Here is a 24688-nt window from a genome sequence, read left to right as displayed (position 1 = left end):
GGGCGCTGCGCAATTAGGGGGAATGGTGACTCTGCCTTTGGGGTGCAGTTCGTCCAGAATAAATGCCTGCTTGGCTTCATGGAGACGTTCAGCTATTTTCATGTTTAGCTATTCTATCAACATGAGAAATCAAGCACGTCCTGCTTATTTAAAATGGTTTTCTTGCACATATATTATAAATCATGAAGATTCTTAAAAATTTTTACTAATCGTATCTAAAGTGTGAATTTTATTCATTTATTTATTGTTTTGTCTAGGCTTACTAATACAAGTTTCTTCTCTAAACAATGCCTTATGAAATACAATTTTGATTTTTTTCCGGTAGCCTAGACGCAGGAAAAGAAACCCCAAGAAAATGTTAAAGCAAAATAGAAACCAGCAGTTAATTTAAGGCTAGCAGATTTGGTGTTAAGAATTAACTAATACACCTTCTTTTAAGAAGAAAGACATGCACCATAACTACTTTGTTGAACAAAACATCACGATCCACATCAGAAAAAAAACCAAAAAGCATTTTCAAATCAAATTATAACTTACCCTGAAAGTTACCCACTCGCCTGTTTTACCTACTACTTACTCTTAAGAAATACAGGGGAAAGGAACGCCCCTTCCCATATTTTTCAGAATATACAGTATGAATATAGTAGGAGTCATGCCATAAAACTATATGCAGAAATTGCACACTATTATTGCATGCGTGTTGTGATACTACATGCCAACGAACATCAGCTCGCCGATCGTCCCGTCGTTCGTACTTACAGCGCAGCCACCGCTACCGAGGGGATGCTCCTGCCTCCCGGCGCGCCGGGGACCACAGAGTTTAGCACACATACGGCTGGTGGAGGGCCCGCTCTCCTGCCCACGCTGCCCTTGCCAGTAGCAGTTCAAGCTCGAAACGATAGCTAGAAGTCCCGTCGGGTTATGTAAACCGATCCGAATTCATTTTTCGCAGTTTGGGTGGAAGGTTCCCTTCCATCCTGCCGCCGCCGCCTGACAGCTTCTGCAGCTTGGGCGGCAGGTCGGCCACCGACTGGCTGATGGGATCCGACATCATCTTTGTGGTTTTAGACACCAGTTTCTCCTCCGAATTCCCGGGGACCGAGCTGATCCGCTGGAGTTTCATGGGTAAATCCCCCATGCTGTAGGCCTTCTCAGAGGTGGTGGAACTCATCCTGAGGAGTTTTTTGGGGAAGTCTTCCCTCCCAGTTATTTTCTGCAGTTTTGAAGGCAGTTTTGTGCCAACTTCGTCGAGACCATCCAGGCACTCCACCGAGTTATTCCTTTCCTTGCTGTTGCTCACAGCGGGTGCTATCAAGGGAGAGGACATGAGCAGCATCTCCTCCTGCTCCTTCACGCTGTACGGTGGGGTGGGCACCTCAAACGTTGCGTGGAACTGGGAGTAATCGACTTTAAAGAACCCCTCTTCCAAGGAGATAACAGGGAAGAAACGATGACCCCAGAGCACCTCGTCCTCGGTATAGGATGTCCTGGCTTGGCACGTCATCCCTGCAATGAGCAATGGAGAAAAACTTTCACCAGTTACGGACAATTGTGGATGCACATAAATCTTGGGGGTTTTTGAACATCTCAGTGAAACATATTTTATGTTTTTAAAGGTACAAAAGAACAGGCATTGGCATGCCTACCATTTACATACAGTAGCTATTAAATTGTCATCCTCAAGGTGGAAGGAGCCAACAATAGAGGAAGGAGTGTAACTGAATAATTCACATCTACTATTATGGACACTTTTGAAGGTGCTGCTGACAAAGGGAAATACAGGGCTAACTGATAACCCTGGTTGTAAATTAGCAAAAGCTGCTAATTGTAATGTAAAGTTGGACTTGTCAGGATCTTAAAGCATTACTAAGTTATTCCGTATTTTCATCATATTGACGAATGCATACAAAACCAGACCCTACGCTCTATGCATCGTATGCACAAACCAAGCCCGTGCTAGTGCATTCCAACCCACCAGTGAGCAGTAGGTATGTCCTATGAAATACATTTATTCCTCTTTAAGGGCTTCACCAGCAATCTGCTCACAGATCCATCGCTGCCAGGCTGAGATCCAAGCTTCAAAAAACTAGCAGGGAAGAAGAAATACGACTCAGAGGCACAACACTGCCCTTCCTCTTCCTCCACTGCCTCCCACCGTGGAGAAAAAAGTCCTCCTCCCGAGCACCCAGACTTGGCCATCCCGGTGACCCATCTGACCTCAGAAATCAGAGGGAAACGATGACCGTGGATCACTGGAGGCTTCTGGAAGAAATCCTGCTGCTTCTTTTTTTAATTTTTTTTTTAAATGGTATCTGTAGCAATCTGTAAACAGAATTACCCTGCCATTTTATCCTAGTATAGCAAACTGGAAATATGACATTTGGTTTTCAGGAAGCTAAATCTACCTCTGCAAACACATCCTCTGCTTAGCCGGCAAGAACGTCTTTAAGTCAGGAGAAAATGAAAGGAAACTTTGGAAGTCACAAGAAAGACGATAGCGGGGCTGTAGCGAGGGGGAGCGGGGGATGGATATGCGCCTGGTGACATACAGCCAGAAAAATAAAATTTTATTACACTTTATGTTACTGCTAAGGGAATCAAAGTTTAAGTTTTGCGTAGCGATTTCTGCTGCTAATACGTCTGAGTACATCACAAGACATAAAACTCAGTTTTCTGTTTTATCTCTGAGGGGAAAAACATGAACCGGGGGGCTTTTTTTGCAGTGAACACCTGAGCTCACACACCTGAGGGAGCATGCCCTGGGGGCACGCAAGCCTACCCCCGTCCCACAGCCTCAGACAGGACGGTACGGCATACTTTCTGGTGTCTTGTCACCCGGTCCCCATGGGTTTCAGTTCTGTTTACTAAGTGAAGTGGAAGCAAGCACATACCTAAAGCGGGTTTAGAAAAAACCCTGCAATTTTTAGAAAAATGGTAATTAGAGTGAGTAGCACTTCCATCTGTGGCCTTTACTCTGCAGCTGTTCATTAGCCGTACCTTCACCGCGAAAGCCCAGACCTTTCCCCCTCTGCTTCTTCAGACCTGACTTCCGAGGGAGACCTCATTAGCGAACGAACGCGTCTAATAATGCATGCAAATGGCGGGAGCCGCGGCTGGAACTGGGTCTACGGCGCCCGCGAAGCAGATGGCTGGTTAACTCCGGTGACCTACGCTTTAGATAACAAATTGCTTAAACTGCAGATCACTCTGTACAGAGAAGTTGATAACTGTCGACCTTGCTGCGCCGCAGGCTTTGCTGAGGGGGGGTGAGCTGCACCTCCGGCGTGACCCAAGGGCTCCCGTGGGAGCACCGCCGGGGTGGCCACCCCGGCCACAGCAACCCTGCTCTGCAGGGAGCTGAATGTCGGGTGGCAATCCCTTGCACGGCTTTTTCTTCGCGTTGGCGACACTAAAAAAAATAGAATTAAGCTTTATTGTAAAAGGCGTGCTATCAAAATGCCACAGGGGGTGTAACAAGGGGCGTGGGGGGAACACGCGGGTCAGCAATGCTGCCAGGGCTCAGGGAAGGGACCAGCACACAGGACCGGCCGGCACCTGCATCCTCATCCCCATCCGCATCCAAATCCGCATCCGCAAGAGATCCCACGGCCGATGCTGCACGCCCAGGGCAATGCCAGGGCACGGGACCCGCCGCCTGCCGGGTTAGGCTCTCCCATCCCCACCAGCCGCTGTGCTGCAGGACTATTTCTACCTCCTGATCTATCATCCTGCCACCTCCCAAACCTGCTGCTGCCAGTAGGCTTTCAAAGGAGGAATTTTATACCCGCGTCCTATCGAAAAATGTGTTAGCTGAATCTCAGGAAAATCAGCTTCACATTTTGTTCCATTGATGCAACCCTTTGTAAGCTCACTGGAGAGATAAATATTTGCAGGTATATAATTTTTCTTTAAAATCAATTTATCTTCTTCACTAACAAACCCGAGGGTGCAAATTATTTAATATCCTCTCAGGATGAACAGCAGCGACTAATACGCTCATCATTATAGAGAATACCTGTCACACCATGCAGACGATGCTAAGAGGTGCTAACGTGCTCTGACGAGCCCTTGGACAAGAAATCAATTCTTAGGTTTTCTTCCAGCTCCGCTGCATTTCCCGGCTCTTCCTTCCCTTTCCGTTTTCTCAGCAAAGCCTCAGACTCCCAGCTACAAGCTCTGCAATGCCTTTCTGCTATTACACGCTTTGAGCAGCCAGCTCACAACAGCCCCGGCTGTAACCGTCTCCTTTGTATTATTATAGCAGTAACAACGGAATTGCATAAGGCACTTGATGACCGGAGCCATTATCCACATCCCCGCGCAGAACAAGCATCAGCTCTTCGCAAGCGTCCTAATGCATGGCCCGTGCTCTCTCCTTGGGAGAGCTAAAGCTGGCAACGGGGCTCAGGAGAGGCACGGTCCTCGGGGCTGCCAGCCAGAGCAGTAACAGCGTGTACACCCCGCGCCGGGAGCACCTCATCTCGCTCAGGGCATCCCAAAGCCGTTACGCCGCTTCCCACGGCAAGGGTAAACCGAACCGCAGCCGAGGCGGGTTCCCAGGCCGCCCACAGCATCGGCGTGGCGGGGGAAACGCATCGCCCGCAGCTCGGCTCTCCCCTTTCTTGCACCACGAGCCGCGTCTTCAACAGGCTGCCTGGGCAGGAAAGCACCGAACCGAAGATCAGCGGGTATTTCCACGTTTTCCCACAGAAAAAGCAGGAGCACCTAGGTGCAGCCCACCACTGACAGCCCTTCTTGATAACTACCTCAGGATTATTTTCCATTAATTTATGCTCAGATAAAGATAGGCCTTTTATTTTAATGGAGATGTAGTTTCTTTCCGGTGGGCATGGGCTCGCGCCCAACAGCCTCTAACAGATCAGGCCGTTAACGTCAGGCGAGTAAGTTTTCCTCTCCTTCTGTTGGTATGGAAGGCTTTTTCGGTGTTTTGTGCTTTTTTTCCCCCTAAGAAGTTATTCATCAGCAGGGTACGCAGCCAGCAGATCCTGTGATGCCTTCCTCACATTAATGGGCCTGTTAAAATTTTACCAAGTTGTCTATATAATTAATATTCATTTGCAGTATAAATTTTAAACTCGCGTTTGGAAGCAAACACGCTGTATGCAGTGCATCTAATTAAGAAGCCATCCATTTGTCAAAGTAAAAGGTTTCGATGCATTTTGTTCATCACTCCTAACACACGCTTCCATCACGGAGTGCTCTCCAGAGCTGTTAACGGCCGGTGATTGCAATGCACATTAGCAAAGCTCTGCCTGCATACAAATCACAACAACGCACCTGAAAAAGAGGTACACTTAAGCATATATTCCAACACAGACCCCAAACCAAACGTCCAACAGAACCCCTCTCTACTATTTCAAAAACAGAGGCTGCAAAAACATTGTTCACTATGTCCAAGGGAAGCGATTTTCATCCAGAAGCACTGCTCCTAAGGGGGCAAGCAATGCTATTTTGTCTGAATACCCCGTACTTTCACAAACCTCACTCCTGCATATTTGGGACCACCCCTACCCAGATTATTTCTCGCTGTTTCCAGGATCTATATTCCTTCTGCAGAAACCAGAGCTGACTCTGTTTTCAAAGTATTATGAATAATGAGCTTAAAGGAAGGCAAGGGCAAGGTTTTGGGACTCATCTCCTCACAGGCAGAGGCTGAAACAGCGTTAGAGAGAGCTTTAGTATTAGACATTATTAGCAATTTTGCTACTGATTAAATTCAGTCATTTACACCCACCCATAGTGATCTGGCATCCCTCTGTAGAGTCCGGCACATAATGCCACGGTCCATAACACAGGAAAGTCCCAGCCATGCATATTTAGGAAAATTTTCCATTAACTTCCTTAAATAATGTACAGCAGAGCAGCTCTGGAGGATGAGCACGGGTTAAACCGATGTATTTCTCCCCTCAACTTTGAGATGAAAGTATCTTTTTTTTTTTTTTTAATAATCATGCCTTCTCTTTTCAGCATTCGCTCTATCTGAAGCAAGTGCTATCGCTGGAGAAAAACGCCTCTATCTGTCATGTCATAAGTTATTAATTACAAGTTGTTATTTCTAATGAGGTAGAACTCTTGGTTTTAGAGCCCTAGCCGAGCTGAAAAAGTGGATGCAACTATCCCACCCTCAGCCAAGCAGCAGACTATTTAAGCTTTTAATTTTCTCTGTCTCTGGCTATGGCAGGTTTAGATGCAATGCCCCATTTCCAGGAAACACCGACAAGAAACAGGGATGTGCAAACACTTAGACACAGCTGACAGGGACCGGAGCTCCCAGCATGCTCGCTCAATAAAAACATAACACAGAGGAGGTTTGGTGCCATTGGGATGATGCTGGGGTCAGAATTCCCCGGCATCTGAAATCCTAATAATTCAGTTAATGATCCTGATAGCTTCTAGCTTTGCCACAGGATAAGGCCAGTTCCCCAGGAAGGCAAAGGCATCCCAAAGGACAACGGTTGTTGCCACCAAACCCACCAAAAATCCAGTGTCATCTTGCATCGCCCAAAGTCCTGTCCCATGCATGTTGGCCGTGATGTCCCCATCGCTGGCTTTGGGTTGCGATGGGCACTGCTCACCCCGCTGAAGTTACTGGACACAACTGGATGCGGACAACCTGTCCTTCATCCCCACGCTGGGCTCTGTAAGCCCGAGCTCAGTGACAGTCATTACTATGGTTAGTGCTGGCTTTAGACATTTAGACGCGTCCTAAAGTACCCAGGTACCCGGTCCCTCCCGAAGCGACCAGAGAACGGTGAAAATACAAAGCATGGTACCGCGGTGACTCGCCGTCAGCGCAGCCGAGAGCTGCCTCCCCGAATTAATAAGGGGGCAGATGGAGGACAAAAAAATCTGTAAATAAGTGCTTTGACTAATTCTACCCTGTAATAACCCTCAAATTATTTCTAAATTTCTGAAGTACCCAGATGGAGCTGGCTGTATTCAGGCAATTTCTAGAACTTGTACTATACCGCCTTGAAAAAAATCACAGGCGTGCTGTTATTTATATGGCCCTCTTACATTTTACTGCAGAAGTTGGCTGATGGTTGACAAATCATAGATCACTAATAAGCTTTTAACAGCACACACACCCCTCCCCCCCGTGAAAGTCTTCAGAAGCAATTTAGGCATATAAAGGTTATATGGCTCTTTTTTCTCTCCAAGGTAATGCCAGAAATTTCACCTTAAATGTTTTTGTGTTTCTGGGCTGCGATTTGCTGGCCAAGGGCTGGGCACAGGGACACCAGGAGGTGTCCTTCTTAACATGGAAACACGGAAAAGTTAATCTTAACCAGTCGGGGAAAGAGATAATTATTTTGGCATTACGACGACTCAACAGCGCGCCGTCCCAACGGCACCAAAAAGGGCATCTTGGCATCCCACCCGCCAGGAATGGAGCAAAGAGAAATCCTCCAGCAGAAGTTACTGGCAAAAATGCACAAACATGCTCACGTTTTGTCAGATTTTTTTCTTTTTTCTTCTTAAGAGCTAGGGCCCTGCACGTTAAAACGCCTGGACCTGAGCCGGGATCCAAGAGGCTGCCTGTGCAGCCGGGTGGCTCTTCCCTTCACACGCTTTACTGTGCATTTCGGGGGGCGTTTACCTCCCTTAAACCTGCAGTTTATCTGTAAAGCCTCAAAAATATGTGTTAAAAACTAATCAGCCTGCAATGTTAAATCACTTACTAAGAATTAAGCTAATCCACAACTGCAATCTAAGGCCCGTGAAGGCAAGAGTAAAGCTTGATGTGAGACTTGATATAAAAATATACCACACTCATCCTGCACTCTTGCAGGACTAAGGGAAGATTTACTGCTGTAGAAAAAAGGAGATGCATGATTTCCACAGCAACCTCTCCTCTTCCAGGACCGTAGAGAAAATACGGGAAGAGAAGCTGGTTTTACCACATCTAGCTAAGTAACAGCGCGCTATCCTGATGTTAACATCTGGCCCCCAAGTTCTGCGATAAGCCAGAAAATGGGCGCCCAAAATGGGAGGTCAGAACCAAAACTCGGCGTGAAGGATGCTCTCAAGCTTTTCCTCTCAATGTTCATTGCCACATTATTTTTTAATGTAAGTCAAAATGACAAGCTGTACTATGCACGGCTGAGAAATGTACAGCCTGACGGAAGGGTTTCTAAGCAGACAGAAAGCGTGGTGTCTAAACTCTAACACCTCCCACCTATTTGGAAAGAACAGCTATTTTTAGCATTAACATTTTCCCATCATAATTTCAGGGTTTTGTTTTTTTTTTTTATTAAACTGATGATAGTTTGAAGCACAATAAAACTTTCTGTCAATTTGTGGTTGCCAGCCCCTGCCGCCGTCGACTGTCAATGCCTGCTTTAATGCACCGGCACTTTTGCAGCCTGATTTTCTTTAGCAGAAGGGAGATGGGCAGCCACCTTGCCATCTATGCATTTAATGCTTCTGATCACTTTTGAAGTAACGTTTCAATAAAAAAAACCCTTTTGTTAAAGAGAAAAAAAATATGGCATTTCCTGAAATGCAAGAGACAAAAGGTGTCTTAAAGGTAACAACGGCAAAAAGGCGCTCTATGCATTCACGAAAATATAAGTATGTGAACTCCAAGCCCTGGCTGAGGCTGCGGGGGGATGCTTCAGGTGGCGGGATGCAGGCAGGGACCGAGCAGCGGCTCAGCAGACGCGTGGGATTAGGGAAAGGCACGAAACACAACCTGCCCGCCCTGCCCCTGCCTCCCCTGCCAGGACCGGGCAGGGACATCGCCCGTCACCTTCACAGCCACAGCCCGCTCCGAAGCCAGAGGCGGGTGTGCCATGGAGCTAGAGGAGAGAAGCAGAGGGGGATGAGGGCACTGGTAAAATGAAGAAAACAGTCCAGATTTTGGTAATCTGGGATAATCTGAGTTTTTTCTTTCTGTAATGAATACAGAGATGTGCTGCCCATTTTGTTCTTTAAGCTGATCGCTGGTTTCTTAGGTCGTGACACAAATAGGTCCTGCGACCAGGTACAAAGCAAAGCAGTGGCCCTGTGGATCAGCTCCACAAGAGCCGCGTCCCTTTTTCGTAGCAGAAAGAAAAAGTGGGAAAAAACGTGGAGAGCCTGCCGCTGCCCACGAGCCTGCAGTACCAGCGGAGAAGACATCGGAGTGGAGGTCCACACACGTCCTTGGGCACCCACTCAATACACACGCAGCTGGGACAGACCGCGGGTGACAGGGAATTCAGGGTGTCTGACACACAACAGGGTAAAGTGGCCAACTCCCCAAGTGAGAGCATCATTCCTCTTGAAATTTCGATCTGCAGCAGGCCTTTCTAGAACACTTAATGCTTAATCATCACTTATTACTGAGATCTAGAAACTGCCCCAACAAAAGGAGGTCAGAGATGAAACAAATGAAGCATGTATGCAAAAGGCAACCACGGGAGCAGAGCAAAGAGCAAACCAAGGAACGCAATGCATGCATTTATGCAAGAGTCAGACGTCAGTCTTATGCTAAACATTTTAATTTCTCATCGCACTGAATAGCAAACCCAGGCTTCTGCTCTGCTACTCAATTTAGACACGTTGTTTATGCTCCAGCACTATAAATATCTCCTGGTTTATTCAGACTGTGCTGTTCTCCCAGGAGCTATCTTGACACTTAAAAAATAGCGGTGACAGCCAAGGTATTTTTCTTATCAGCCGGTCCTCTTCTTAGGGCAATTTTTAATCACTCATACACACATAGTTTTCTGACATCTTGCAGACAGTTCATCTTGATGCTTACCATGACCACAGCCACCCATCATCAGCATGTATTATAGCAGGTTTCGAAAATGTCATAAAACCTGTGCGTAAAAGCAAGGCACCACTGCACGTATTAATACTGTTCCCATGTAAAGGAATGCAACAGGCTACTGGCAGGTGAGCTAACCTCCCCTCTTTTGTGTTAGCCGCTTCCCAAAAAAAAGGGGGAAAAAAATAAAAGCACGGCAGCCTTCAGCACTGCCCTTCTGTGCTCAGCCCGCAGACGTCTGCAGCAGTATTTTCCATCCTTTTGAAAAAACAGGGCCAGAATCTCAGTTATCTGAATAAAACTGTCTAACGCACATTTAATGCAGTGACAGAAATTTATACTGTCTGAGAATCTGGCCTGGTATTTTTCTTATAACCAAACCCCCCATATTATTCTGAAAGACTCTGATCTGTTCCCTTCTACCTACGTGCACGAGTGCGTCAGGGCTGATTTCAGCCCCTTCAGCTCCTTTCTTTGAGCAGATTTTTTTTGCAGAGCCATCTGCCACATTCCCGCTTTTGCATCATTTCCCTCCTACCGGGATGTTATTGAATAAGCAGCAGCAGCAGCACCCAAATGGAAGTATTTAATTCCCTGCTCCATGCAGCTCTCTGCTAGGATGCAGCGGGAGCACTGCTGGCTTCGGGCACGGGCAGGAGGAAGGGGCAGGAGGAAGGGGATAGAGGGAGGAAAGGAGGATGGTAATGGGGAGAGACAACGCACCCATTCTCACTGGATGGGAATATTTACAGGCTGCTCATACACAGAGCTGGTGATACTCATAAAGTGGTACTCTGACATAAAATAGAGTTGCCCATCCATGCCCTGACAAAGTGCAGCGGATGCTCTCCAGAGCTCCCCTCCAGCCTCAAGTATTCTGTAATTTTTACTGATAACACAGTCCTGTGACAACTTTCCTCATGCTAATAGCTGATAATATTTTCAAAGTACACGAGAGCAGCAAAGTACATAAGAGCCCTCCCGCTTTGGGGACACAGCGGCCGGCGGCAGTGCCGGGGAAGGTCGGGATGCCCTCATCCACCTCCTCAGCCCCAGCCTGGGCACCGCACGCCGCATAAACGACTGAAATTCTGCATGGCTGTGGACACGTTGCAACTGACAAGGGGACACCCTGGAAAATAAGGAGGTGACTGGTGACAGCCAACATGGCTTCACTACGGGCAAATCGTGCCTGACAAATTTGGTGGCCTTCTACAATGGGGTTACAGTGTTGGTGGATAAGGGAAGAGCAACTGACATCATCTACCTGGACTTGTGCAAAGCATTTGACACTGTCCCACACGACATCTTTGTCTCTGAATTGGAGAGACATGGATTTGATGGATGGAGCACTCGGTGGATAAGGAATTGGCTGGATGGTCGCACTCAAAGAGTTGCAGTCAACGGCTCGATGTCAGAGTGGAGAGCAGTGACAGGTGGCGTTCCTCAGGGGTCAGTACTGGGACCAGTGCTGTTTGACATCCTTGTCGGCGACATGGACAGTGGGATCGAGTGCACCCTCAGCAAGTCTGCCGACGACACCAAGCTGTGCGGTGCAGTGGACACGCTGGAGGGAAGGGATGCCATCCAGAGGGACCCTGACAGGCGTGAGAGGTGGGCCCGTGACAACAAGTCAACAAGAGCAAGTGCAAGGTCCTGCACATGGGTCGGGGCAATCCCAAGCACAAATACAGGCTGGGCGGAGAATGGATTGAGAGCAGCCCTGCGGAGAAGGACTTGGGGATGTCGGTTGACAAGAAGCTCAACATGACCTGGCAATGTGCGCTCGCAGCCCAGAAAGCCAACCGTATCCTGGGCTGCATCAAAAGAAGCGTGGCCAGCAGGTCGAGGGAGGGGATTCTCCTCCTCTACTCTGCTCTCATGAGACCGCGCCTGGAGTCCTGCGTCCAGCTTTGGGGCCTCCAACATAAGAAGGACATGGACCTGTTGGAGCGAGTCCAGAGGAGGCCACGAAGATGATCAGGGGGCTGGAGCACCTCTCCTATGAAGACAGGCTGAGAGAGTTGGGGTTGTTCAGCCTGGAGAAGAGAAGGCTCCGGGGAGACCTTATAGCAGCCTGCCAGTACCTAAAGGGGCCTACAGGAAAGATGGGGAGGGACTTTTTACAACGGCGTGTAGTGACAGGACAAGGGGTAACGGCTTTAAGCTGAAAGAGGGGAGATTTAGATCAGATGTAAGGAAGAAGTTCTTCACTGTGAGGGTGGTGAGGCACTGGCACAGGTTGCCCAGAGAAGTTGTGGATGCCCCATCCATCCCTGGCAGTGTTCAAGGCCAGGCTGGATGGGGCTTTGAGCAACCTGGTCTAGTGGAAGGTGTCCCTGCCCGTGGCAGGGGGGATGGAATTGGATGATCTTTAAGGTCCCTTCCAACCCAAACCATTCTATGATATTCTACGATATGATTCTATCTTCAATAATCCAGTAACTCTTTCCAGCTCCGGGCTCCCCAAATTACTGTAAAGTAGAAGTGTTTTGTTTAACGCTAGTCTATGCGTAACTCTCTCACAGGGGAAATAATTTCTAAAAATAAAAAAAGAACACTTACCATAAAACGCACATTTCAACATAATGCGATGCTGGAACTTCCCCACCGTGATGACCGTTTTCCTCGGCCGTTAAGGAAAGGCAGTCCTCCCCGGGACCTCCCCCAGTCCCCAGCTCCCGCGGCGGTGGCGGCAGCAGCACTGTGCCGGGTCCCACATGCCCAGGTCCCGCTGTCACCAGGCTGCGGGCTGACCTGCGGCGGGTGCTGCAGCACCAGCCCGCGCAGGGCCTAATGCAACGGGGGTTCGCCGCGGGGACGGATGGCTGCGAAACCTCGCCCTGCTCCTCCGTGCATGCATCGGGGTCCGCCACCCGAGCGGCACCCAGGGAAGCCTCGCGGCAAGCACCGGCAGCCGCGGCTGCAGCCACGGCCGCAGGCACGCCAGAGGACAGGGATGAAACCCCCACTCTTGTTATTTCACGCCGGCTCCATCCATAGCAAGCTTTAATTTTAAAAGGAAGAAGTCCTCATTTATCCTGAATTAATACCAGAATAACTTTCTTCCCTTGTTTAGTATCAGAACTGATTTCCCTGAAGCTGCCTGAATCAGCTCCTCTCCTTGACAGCTTACAGAAAAGCCCGGGGTAGCTGCCTCTCCGCTGCATTTCTCTTCAAATTGCAGCTACAGTTCTTCAGTAAGAATTAAAAAGCTGGGTTCTGCAATTAATGGAGTTTTGGCTCCAAAGTGCAGCCAAAAATGCAGTGGTTTTATTTGTAGCACAATGCAACTGTCCATCGGGGATGCTGGGGAAGAGACACGGGAAAAAAGGCCTGTTTTGTTAAATCAGAAGAAAATAGTTTGCGGTCAGAGGATGCCTCAGGAACATATGGCTAGAGTGAAACCTGGGAGAAGTCCGCCAATCAGTCAGATAGAAAAGGAAAAAAGAAAGACATTTAAAATAAATTATGCTCTTCAAATGAGAACATTTTAATTATGAGGCATGAAACCCAAACCCAAACCCCAACCCTTCCCTTTGAATACACGATATCTTCAGCACCCCTATCCTTCTCCAAACACCCACCCAGCCATATGCCGCTGAGCACCAAAATAGAGCACTTTAATCTTCAGGGCTTTGGCAGGCCTAAAAAAATCCGAAGAAGTATTTCATGTTAGAGACTGCCTTCCTGGGATGCAAAAACGATTCGGGCTCCCAGTTACACGGATGTCTCCTAACTGCTGCCTGCAGAGAGAGGAGGGAGCACGGCAGAGGCGGCAGGGGAAGGCGACCTGCTGCAGCACCAGCTCTTGCTTCCCAGCTTCCCTGCCTGCATCCACGGTACGGGAAAAGGCTCTCAGGGGATGGCTGGGAGACTTTATTTAAATATACCATAAACCTGGCAGCCAACTTCTTAGCTGAAAATAATGTGCCATTTGGTATGAACTGTATCAATAGAAGGATGAAATACAACACGGAGCTGTGTTTGGAAATAAACTTTCCTTATTTAGTGTTGTTGGTCTAACATATGTATTAATTTGTTGAGTATCTTTGCAACACTAAACATTTCGAGGCAATCAATTCATCCCCAGAACTGCTTCAAACAAACCTGCTCCCGTACCGGTGTGACTTCTGCTCCTGACCTGCAGCCCCAGCCGGCCCGTGGCCGCTTCAAACAGAAAATTCAACGTGGGACACCCCAAACAGACCACGGGTCTCCCCTGAAAGAGGGAAAACCTCATTTACCGTCCTTTCTTGGCATACTAACATTTAAAAATTATGGTGATCACCGACTGCCCTAGCACTCACCTGTACCCCACAGGTATCTCAGGGCTAGATCCAGGGGTGACAGAGGTACTCAGCTGCTGGAAACCAGGGGACGGGCCCCGAAGAGAGGGGAGATGGGGACAAATGCCCTCCTGCTTTGGGACAGGGGCTGCCTGCAGCAAACCCACAGCAAATACCTGGAGAAGGGGACTGCCTAACGCTGGCAACCCTAACGACCCTAAATCACTGCCTTCTGTTTTGAGGGACTACTCTGTTCCTTTCTGCTACAGACAACTTCTGGCGTTGTGTTTAAACCAGCTTTTCCAGCTACAGCTCTTTCAGCCGCATCTATCTAAGAGTGCCTGTCTTGCACTTGAAACATTCGTAGTTCCCAGCTCCACCACCAGCATCACCCAGCCTGGTACAGGTTCTGTCATCTATTTAAAATTAATGCACAGTGCTTAACACAAGATCCCTTGAACTAAACACAGCATCTGCCGCACAGTCTTTGGTTTTACCTGACAAACATTTCTTGCAAACATGTCAGGCGCACAGAATTTCCTAGGGAAGAGATGCATCAATTCTGCCAGTGCTGGGGGAAACGAGTATCAGGCTGGCCTTGACAATCCCTGGGCTGTAAAAGCCTCTTCACAAAACCAGACACACCTTGCTGCACCATATGTATATATACCATATATATATATTTAGAAAACAAGTTATGCCCTTCGGCATAGCGCTGCATGCCTCTCGGCGGGAGAGTGGCCTCACAGGTTGCTACAGGGACCCAAGTGCCAGCATCAATTATCTGTACTGTATTTTAATGTCGAGAATTACACTTAGATTACAGCAAAGCTGCGAGAGCAATAGTATTTGTACAGCTTTTCAGAAGCGATCTGCCGGATGAGCATACGTGCAAAGGCTGGGAGAAATGGGATGCTTCTGCGGGAGAAGCCACCGCCCAGCCAGGTGCCCACCCAAAATACGCAGTTTTAAATAGTGCTCTCGGTCCCGGCAGCTCCCACAGAAAATAAACACAGCTGCAGGAAGACGAGTGGAAAACCGGGCAGCATATCCTTGCAAATCCACAGTTGTTCAGTAGGCTTCATTTCCTGAGAGCAGTTTCAGGTTTTCATGAAAATTGTGTATGTACCTATGTCCAGAAACGCCTCTGAGGTTTCAAAATAATGAAGAGCTTCAGCAAGGAGAACACCTTAAAGACCAGGATTTTCTCATCTTTATGCAGTAATTTGTTGATGGTGTTGCAGGTAGTTCCTGCAATATGTATCAGCGTATCCATCTAATCCAACATCTATTTACATTTTGGGAGGCAAGGAACATTCATTCCAGGTTTCTCTCCCTCCCTGGTGCGTTGTACGTGCTTCACCACAGGCTCGGTACAAGCTTAAATAAATCTGCTGTGCTCCCTTTCATGAGGACATTTCACTTTTTGGTTTAAGTAAGATGGTACATCTCTCAGCCATTAGCGAGGAGGCAAAACGATGTTCTCGCTTGTACTTTCTGTGCAAAAAGCTCTACCTCAGTGTCAGTCCCAAATACCAGTGCACACCAGTGCTCGCCTCTGTTATCAGCTCTGCAGGCTCTGCTCAGCCTGACCAGTTGGGAATGCTGCTAAAACATAAAGTTGAAATGGCAATGTTTTTTACGGATGTTTTTTAGCATTAATTACCAGGCATGCAATTGCTTTAATTTTCCTAAAAGCCACAACTGAGCCCCAGGCACCTGGTGGGACATAACTGGGTTTTATTCTTCCCATCTGAGCAGTCCCTGGCCAGAAAGAGTTGTGAAATAAGTTGCCCAGAACCTTGGGTTTTCAGCCTTTGAAGATGAGGCTCGCTCAGCAGAACACCACCACCTGCTGCTTTCTTCTCTCTGAATTAATGCACTGGGTCAACGTCTCAATGGTACATGTAAAGAAGATGTAAAGAAGCCTTACCACTTGTAACCAATAAAGGCTGGGTCTTTCCACAAATCTGAGATGTGAAAATCAGCCTGCCCAAATCTAAGGTCTCCCCTTCCTATGCAGTGAGCAGAGCATCTTAGCGTTACCTCCCCAACCTCCCCAGCTCTTACTCTGCTAAACTTCGGCTTCCCTCCGGACAAACTGCTAAAAAAGTGTCTTCATGCATTCAGTAATTTTGTGTTGCTTTTTTCCCCTTGGTAATACGTTTGACTGATCTCTACAGATTATACAGGTGCATTCATATCACCAGGTGCACAACATTTCAGAGCTGTTCCTTCCTTTGCAGCGTCATCAAACCTCTCCCGTATTAAAATAAAAATAAAAATCCCAAAATAAAACAGGACCAACATTTCCTGATGCAAAGGCAGGACAGGCCGATAAGGCTCAGAGTTATTGAATGCCGTTTTCTTCATATGGCCCCATCTTCCATTCTGGTTTATATACAAAGCATCAAGAAGATAATATAGCAGAAAATAATTTCCTGCGGTGTGCACAGGAGTGAGACTATTACAGCAGTCAGCGAAGGTTAATTAGTGACTATATATATTGCAATGTGATGTCATGCAGCGCACTTGTTATTTCCATGTGCACCCCAGGAGAATAAATAAGCCACAACTCAAAGCTGTACTGTACAAATAACCATATGCCTATGAGGAGTTTCTAATTTTATATACAAACCCATTTCCTTACATTCAGATTGCACTGATGTTAACTCTCACCAGGCTAGTTTAAAATCCTGTACGTCTGGGCCCTTTTTGACATTTGGGGGAAAATCACGGCTTCTCTTTCTGAAAGTTTCAAAAGCGAGTCAGTGTTTTTGACATTTCCTTGTGAATTTTGTATGGTTTTCTTTTTCACTTCCAATCCTAAATGTCAGTGTACTGCTTTACTTCCAGGACAAGACCTGTTGGGCTGCGGAGGTGCCTCTGCACCTTGATACAGGCTGAGGCTGAAGGAGTTAACGAGAAGTGCTTTGAGCTGTTTAGATGGCAATCACCGCAAAAGACCTGTTCAAATTCAAGAGCAGTGTTCACCAGTTTCCACCACTTCTGCAGTTTTACGTTAAATGTGAAAAATAAAATAAATCCAAGAAAGCACTGAGAAAGCCTTTGATGTACACATAAAATCTAGCAAGTATTTCAGAGCTAAATAGTTTTCCCAATTCAAAGATTTGCTAATTACTTCCCAAAACGTACTGGTGGAACTGGTCGAATCCTTGCGGCTGGGCACCTGCCACGCCACCAAGGGAAGCCGGTGTGTTGGCTTTGCCCACAGCTGCAGGAGAGACCTGCGTGGGCAAGGGCGAGACGGAGAGATGGAGGAGGAGGGCAAGAGATGGAGATGGATGGGCAAGAGAGATGGAGGAGGAGGAGGAGGATGTAGAGGAGGAGAGGCTGCCAGAAAGTAATCAGTTCGCCAACAAGCACTCTGAAAAAACACCACCACCGTGAAGCACTCCACGAAAAAAACACTCCTCCTTCGCCCCCCACCCCAATTTCTCCCTTTCCTGACACCGTTGTATTCAGAAATTCAACACGGCAGGCACAAAAGCTGCCAGGACTGCGTGAATTATCGTTCTTCACTATAGAAAAGTCATTTAAAGGTGTTGCAGACCTTTCTTTTGAGAAATACAGCTTTTTAACCCACTGAGGGACACAACTCTCTGGGCCAAATTATAAACGCGCTACTTCCACGTCCAAGCAGGGCCCCACGCCCTCGAGCCAGCGCTGTGGCACTCGGTCTTCTTCCCCTTTCCACAGCACCGTTGAGTATTTCTAGCTGCTGCCATCTTTCATCAGAGCCCGTTTGATACGGGCAGTTTTGCGGGGCATTCATTAGCCCCCCCAAGACGTTGCTTCTCAATGCAGCAGCACAAATGCTACGCCAAAACGAATTAGATTTCCAAAAGAGACGTTACCAAAAAAGGATGATGTAAATGTTCTGAATTCTTAGGCAAAAAAGGGTGAGTTACAACAAAACCGAAGCCTCTCTTCTCCTACTTTAAACTCCACAGGCTGGAGCCAGCGAAGACGGGCACTCCACTTCATTTTTGAAGGTCGGGGACCTGCTGCTGAGATCTTCACAGCTAATCCCTCTTAGACAGCCCGCCGAGCCGTGCCGGTGCTCCCTGCATGCAGAGGAGCAGGGCAGAGGGGCCGGCGCTTAGCTCCTTTCCTTAGCAAGCAAAGGGACACAGCACTTTTACAGCAAAATTCAGTGATTTTTGTAAAAAACAAGACCAGAAAGAAATTAATAAAGCCATGCAATAAATACATCCTTTATCAGAGTAATTTAAAGGTAAGTGAACCAAGAAAAAGGTTGCTGTTTGTTAGCCTGGCATCACGCACGTATAAAACTGCAACTGCCCTTTTGGATAAATGCCACAGCCGGGGAACACGGCATTAGCCTCAGACTAGAAAAGCTGATTTTATGATCCCAGACTGAGTTACTGTAAGAACATTTTTCTAGTGATATCCTTAGTTCAAAAGGTGTCGGGAGGAGGGAAGGAAAGAGCGCGATGCACACACGTCCCCCAGGCCAGCTGCTTCCAACCTGGCACCGCGCTTGGAGGACTAATCAGGATTTCGCTTCAGGAAAAGATAAATCCATATTTACCTATATTTTAGGGTTTATGCCTGGAAGCTGGAGGCTGAAGTGGAGAAAACCTAACTCTGTAAATAAACACTGTGAATAATTTTGCCCTTGACACGATTCTCCCCCCCATCCCTCCAAGGACAAACAATCCATTGCCACGCAGGTGAACTGCTATAGTGGCTGAGGTATAGCCGTTAGCAGATCAATGTACTTGTTTATAAAGTCCAATTTGCAGCTATATTATTGTTAGGAAAACGTAACTTTCCAGGTTTAATAGAAAATACACATTTTAATGAATAATCAGTGTCCTGACAGCTAATGAAGCAAGTGGTATTTGCAGATCCTATTCCCATTTTTCACCACTTCCTCTTCCTTACTGTAATTTTTTCCTGCATTGAAAGAGCTATGTACAGCAACTTTTGAAACACAAATTGTAGCCAATAGAAGAAAGAAGTACATTATTTCCAAGGACAAAGACACGGACTGACACGCTCCCTGGTTAATTGCTGAGGACAAACCTTCTGGTACTCAATACCAGAGGGTCTTTAATGAACACAAGGAAGCAAGAGGGGCTTGGGGAAGAAGCAGGGCAGTTTGAGGAGCCTGAGGACGACGACTGCATCCCTATTCCTCTCACCATCGCTCCTCGCTGTAATACCGCCCGTGACAGCAGCAGGGTCCTTCGCCCAAACCCACAGTACCACCCAGGCTGCTGGCTGGCGTTGGGTGCCATGAGCACGTCCCTCCTGCGCTGCCACGGGAAAGGGGCGCGCAGCCAAATCCCCCCTCCAGACCCAAAACTGCTCTGGCAGCCGCCAATTTGGCCCAGACTGACTGTTTTGCATTAGACAGCATCTTTCCCCTGGGGACTCCGACTCTTTAACGACTGAGATATTCCACCACAGGTTTTCCTCGCAAATGCACTGTAAAAAAAATAAAATCGAAAAGCATTTTGTCAAGAGCCAAAGCGCCTGCTGCCTTGTGGGCTGCCTGGGCGCTCCGAGCATCCTCTGCCTCAGCCCACCAGCACCGGCACCGCCTGGCACGCTCCTCGGCACACCGAGAGTCAAAGACAGGATTTAACCCAGACTGGATATAGCCAACTATAGTTCAGCATTAAAAATCATCAGAAAATATACTGAAAAATCACCACGGCACCAACGCTGCTGCTTTTCACGCTCCCATGCATCAGAGGACCCATCTCCACCGCAGAGGACAAGGTCCCACCTCATGGGACACCACTGTCCCTGGCCAGGCAGCGCGGCTTGCACCCGAATCCCAGGCGCTCACCCCGACCCAGGTACTCCTCACTGGGATCAAGCAGCGCTGTGCGGCAGAGAGCAGAGAGAAGTGACAGCTTCGTTTGGTGGGGAATACATCAAATGGAGAAAAAATAAAATCAAAGAGTTTACAAGCTCCTGTATGCACAGCCTTGCACACATTCTGTTATAAAGGCACGGTCATTTGCAGTTTTTCTCCACAAACTCCACATCCCAGCTTCTCAAATATGAAAAGTACTCAATAAAAATGCCGTTGTTCAAAGTTTCCATAGTTTTAAGTAGTAACGGTACACTTAATGTACTCAACTTGGCAATAATCTGGATGCTTGCGTGGGGACAACTGGAATTAACATTTGAATCGCCGTTTTTTAGTGGAGGGCTGGGACAGGGCAAAGCAGAGAGGACCCCGCGCAGCTGGGGGTGCTTACCAGCCCTTCCGCTTTCTGCTGCAGTCACCTCTGGGCACGCAAAGCTGGGGTTGCACGTCATGGCAGGACAACAGCTTAATGGTCACCGTTCATTTTCTTGCAAAGTAATAATAGTAATAACAACAACAATAATAATAATAATTAAATTACACTGATAAATGGTGTATTTATTGCCCTTTTTTTTTTTTTTTTTTTTTTTTAAAGCACGCCCAATTTCATCGCCTGAAAGCCAGGCAATGCCACGACAGGCTGTAGGCACAAGCGCTGCCAACACAGCTCCTGTCTGCAGCTTGGAGAGGGAAAACCCTGCTCTGCAAGTGCAAAGTGAGAGAAAATAAAGAGCCGAGCCCAAACTGCAGGCTGGTCTAGCGGAAAAGCTGAAGCAGAGCTTTAGCTGCTGCTCGACTGAGGAAGAAGGGGTTTGTTGAGCAGCCAGGCTGGAGCGTGGCTGCAGGCACTCCCCGGGGTTCACTGTCTTGTGCTGAAGCAGGGACCCGCACCGCAGCGGGCAGGTCAGGGCCCGGGGGCCGCTGCCGCAGGGCAGCAGGCTGGGGCGGGGGGGTCAGGGCAGCCCCCGGGGGCAAAAAGCTTCCTTTTTCCACTCAAAGTCAGCAAAGGTGACTCCTTCCTCTTGGAAGGGATTCAAGGATGCCCTTTCCCGGCTGTTGCTAGGATCCGCAGCTCTTTTTCTCTCTCTCCCCCTGAAGGACTTTCATCTGCAATGTCAGGCTTCCTACGTACATCTAAAAAACCAGTTAAATTTGCACAAATGCAAAGCGAAGTTGTGAACTTTAATCACTTTGTAAGACAAATCCAGCTACATCTCAAAAATTCTGGCTTCTAGCAGGAAGCGTGCACTGATGTGACCAGATACTCTCCAGAGCGTATTTCTTCTCCTTTCCATTTGCAAAAAAATTAATAGTCCTTTTTTTCCTTTTTTTTTTGTCTGTTACTCACTTCTCTGTGCACTGAGGTATGAACAACCATTTTGTGCTTTTTCAAGCTATTACCCTTCTCTCTCTGAAAGATGCAATGTTCCTGAGACCAAATAGAGGGATGGGGTCTTCTGCTGCTGGGCTGCTGCTGCTTTTCTGTTGCAGCCCCTCACAGAAACCGTGACGTGTACGCGCACTTCACGGACAGCATACAGCACTAAACACAAGCGTGAGCATCATTGCATGTAGCACTGGAAAAGCCCAAAGGTCTGCTTCAGCCCGCTGCGCTGGGTTCACCACCTCGGTCTCCTACCCCTCCCTTCATTACCACCAGCACACTATCTCACATCTGTATTTTTTTTATAACTTTCTGGATAGCAGCCACTGCTGCTCATTTTACACTTTTTTTTTCTAAAAACCGCACGCCTATTATTTCCATTTACCTAGTTGGAGTCTAACAGGGAGGGAGCTGCCCATGCAGCGCTGCATTTGTGCAGCGCCGAGCGTACATCATCTCAGCCCCTGCCACGAACCCCAGGGAAGTTATCTTTTTAGTAGCACACCCAGAGTCCCCAAAATCCGGCTGTTCCAAACGGCGCCTGCGCCAGACCCACCTCCGTGTTCGCAAGGAGCAATCGCGGCAGCTGGAATAGCGTATTACACTACCTGAAAGACATTAATTATTTTGTTTGTGTTTACTGATGTTCTCAGGTTGATGTGTTCAGTGCTAATGAGCCATTTACTCTCAATTAGAAGCCTCTCTCAGAACAGAGCTCTAATTCCAGTGAGTTTTGCTGATGAATTAATTACAGCGTGAGCTCAGCCTTCTGCAGGAGCCTCTCCTCCCCTCGGAGCGAGGTCCCCTGAGCCATGGCACCCAGAGAATATTATTTACCCTAACGCTACTGTTAGTGACACATTTGCATGAGTTAATATATACGCGCAAACGTACTTAGAGTGGAAAGACAGGATGGTTTCAGGGGCATCATGGATAAAGCAACATCTTGAGGCATGTTTGTTGGGCAGGTTTTAAAGTCTTAAGCTCTTCCAGGTAAAAAAAAAAGAAATAATAAAAATCCATTTTTTGTTATGTATGAGGTACTTAGTATAAAGCTTTATACGAATTTCCCACAGCTTTAAAAACCTGCCCAGGTCTGGCTGCTGAGCAGTACTGCGAGAAACAGCCACAAGCAGAGAAATCTTGCACTGCGATGCCTGCTTGAAAAGAAATATTAAATATAAATCTGTGCTATTTCATCACGCAACATTAAGTCAGCAATGTTCCACTGTGGGAAATTTCATCCCCATTACTGCGTGCCGCGTGAATTTAAAGCATCTGCAGCATAATGAGGAAGGCGAAAGGAGCTCCCGTGAAACACTGTGAATATGCTTAGCACTACGGTTTGCGGCCCGTTAGATGACTGCAGCTAATAGATGTGAAGCGTCACGCTACAAAATAAAAAGGCAAAAAAGAATGAATAATTAATAGGGCTCTGAAGGGTAGTTTGGAAGATAGCTATATTTAGAGAGAGGCTCTAGGGTCTGCTTTCTATCCGGTACTTGGACTGCGGACCCTCGGTTGCTGCAGACGGAGCGAGCGCCCCGGACCCCCTGCAAACCGCAGCGCTGCGATGCCTTGCCCCACCACTATGAACACCTGAGGTTTTACACATGCAAGTACAACTTTGGATACAACCAACTTTTAATAAGACGGTGCCAAAGACGACACTCGTCAGGGGCTGAGGCACGTATGAGCTAGAAGCGATGCCCCGTTCCTCTATGCCGAAGCATTGCTCCTTGGCACAAAGCACCAGGTACCTGGTCTGACGGCTGTAAGACGTCGGCCGGCTCGCAGGCACCCCTGTGCGAGAGGAGAACGCCCAGGTAGCCCCAGAGGACACAGATAACCCCAATACGTTTCCAGTGAAGTTTCTATACGGTAGACATCAGCACCTCCAAGAGCTGAAATTGCCATTCTGAGATGCAGACTACTCGGGAGCAAATTCTGTGCTACACGGAAGGTGACAAACTGGAGACAAGGAACTAAGAAGAAAACAACCCCTAATTATTGCGCTGCAGAACCCGTCTGAGAAGCAAAAGCTGTGAGATACACTTGGCTTGGTCATGTCACGCCAAGACAGAAGGTTCAGCCACTTTGAGATGAAGGGAAAGGCAGATGAAATCTCTTTCAGAAAACCGCCAGCCCAGCCAAGGGGGCACCCGGCAGCGCGACACCCACTCCCACCCCTCGGGTGCCCCCCGGGCATGGCGTAGCATCACCCTATCACACCTTGCTGAGCCACAGCTGCGGTACCGCTGCGAGTACTGAGGCGAGGGCAGGAAAACCAAAACCTCAAAGGATGCTCAGGCTGGCTTTTCAGTTTTACCGCTGCCGTGGCTTAGCGTGCTCGGGCTGTCTCCAGAAACTCTTAACAGACTGCCGCGAAGACACGTCCCTGCCTCAATCCCAGTCTGGCTCTTTGCCAGTTACAGAAAATAAGGGAGGCAACCAACGCCGCTCAGCTTCCCACAAGGGTTTTTTCATGACTGGAACTCGTGTAAATATAAATAGTTCTTGAAGGGCAGAAAAGCATAAACATTTCAAAGAGCAACTTGTTGGTGAACATAGATTGCTCAGGAGTAATTCCTATGCAATGCATTACACAATTTATTGGAAAAGGAAAAGACCGGGCAATAATGCACGCCGTGGGATGGAGATGTAAGCTTCTAGCTGCGGTTAGATATTAAAAGCTCATTTTAAGTATTTACCCCTGTGGGCAACAGCTATTTAAATGGGAAATCCTGGGGGCAATGACTGCAACTTCCACACCACCACAAAGTAAAAGCCACCGGAGACCCTCCTTCCTATCCCTGCCCCGCGTCTCTTGGGAGATCCTGATAAATCTCACATCCCCACACTTGTCAGCTTCCAAAATATTAGAAAAAAGGGGTCTTCACCTCCGTCGAGTGGTCCAGTACACGTGGAAGCAGCAAAGCAACCCCTGTCACCCGCTGCCCGCTCCGTCCCGGCCAGACCCCCGGGCCCTGCAGAACCAGCCCAAACTCCGACCCACAAGCTGAAAACATCGGCAGACACGAAAAATCCTCCTGGAATATTTCGGCTTTAAATTTTAAGGCACAGATAATCATCCTTAGAAAGCATTACTGTCTCAGGTGCCAAAAGGCTGTTTCCCTATTGCCCTGATAAGGTGTTCGTACGAAGCAACAGAGGGGTTTCAGCTTTTCTTGAGCAAAGTCTCTTGTCCTGGTTTCGGCTGGGACAGAGTTAACTCTCTTCTTAGTAGCTGGTACAGTGCTGGGTTTTGGATTGAGTGTGAGAATGATGTTGACAACACTCTGATGGTTTAGTTGTTGCTAAGTAGCGCTTATCTTAAGCCAAGGATTTTTCAGTCTCCCATGCTC

At 47.9% G+C, this 24688-nt stretch overlaps 1 protein-coding gene across 1 annotated transcript in view; it reads right to left on the bottom strand.

Annotated features, from left to right (window-relative positions):
• Nucleotides 1–919: 919 nt before the first annotated feature.
• Nucleotides 920–24688, bottom strand: part of KCNJ3 (potassium inwardly rectifying channel subfamily J member 3) — a 56464-nt gene continuing 32695 nt past the window's right edge. The window contains exon 3 of the mRNA XM_050899550.1: nt 920–1506. Coding sequence (XP_050755507.1) covers nt 920–1506 — 587 coding nt within the window. The remainder of the gene's footprint in view (nt 1507–24688) is intronic.

Source organism: Gymnogyps californianus, chromosome 7 (genome assembly GCF_018139145.2).
Source record: "Gymnogyps californianus isolate 813 chromosome 7, ASM1813914v2, whole genome shotgun sequence".
NCBI classification, from domain to species: Eukaryota; Metazoa; Chordata; class Aves; order Accipitriformes; family Cathartidae; genus Gymnogyps; species Gymnogyps californianus.
Note: the sequence above shows the minus strand (reverse complement) of the source record. Positions and strands in the feature narration are given on the sequence as shown.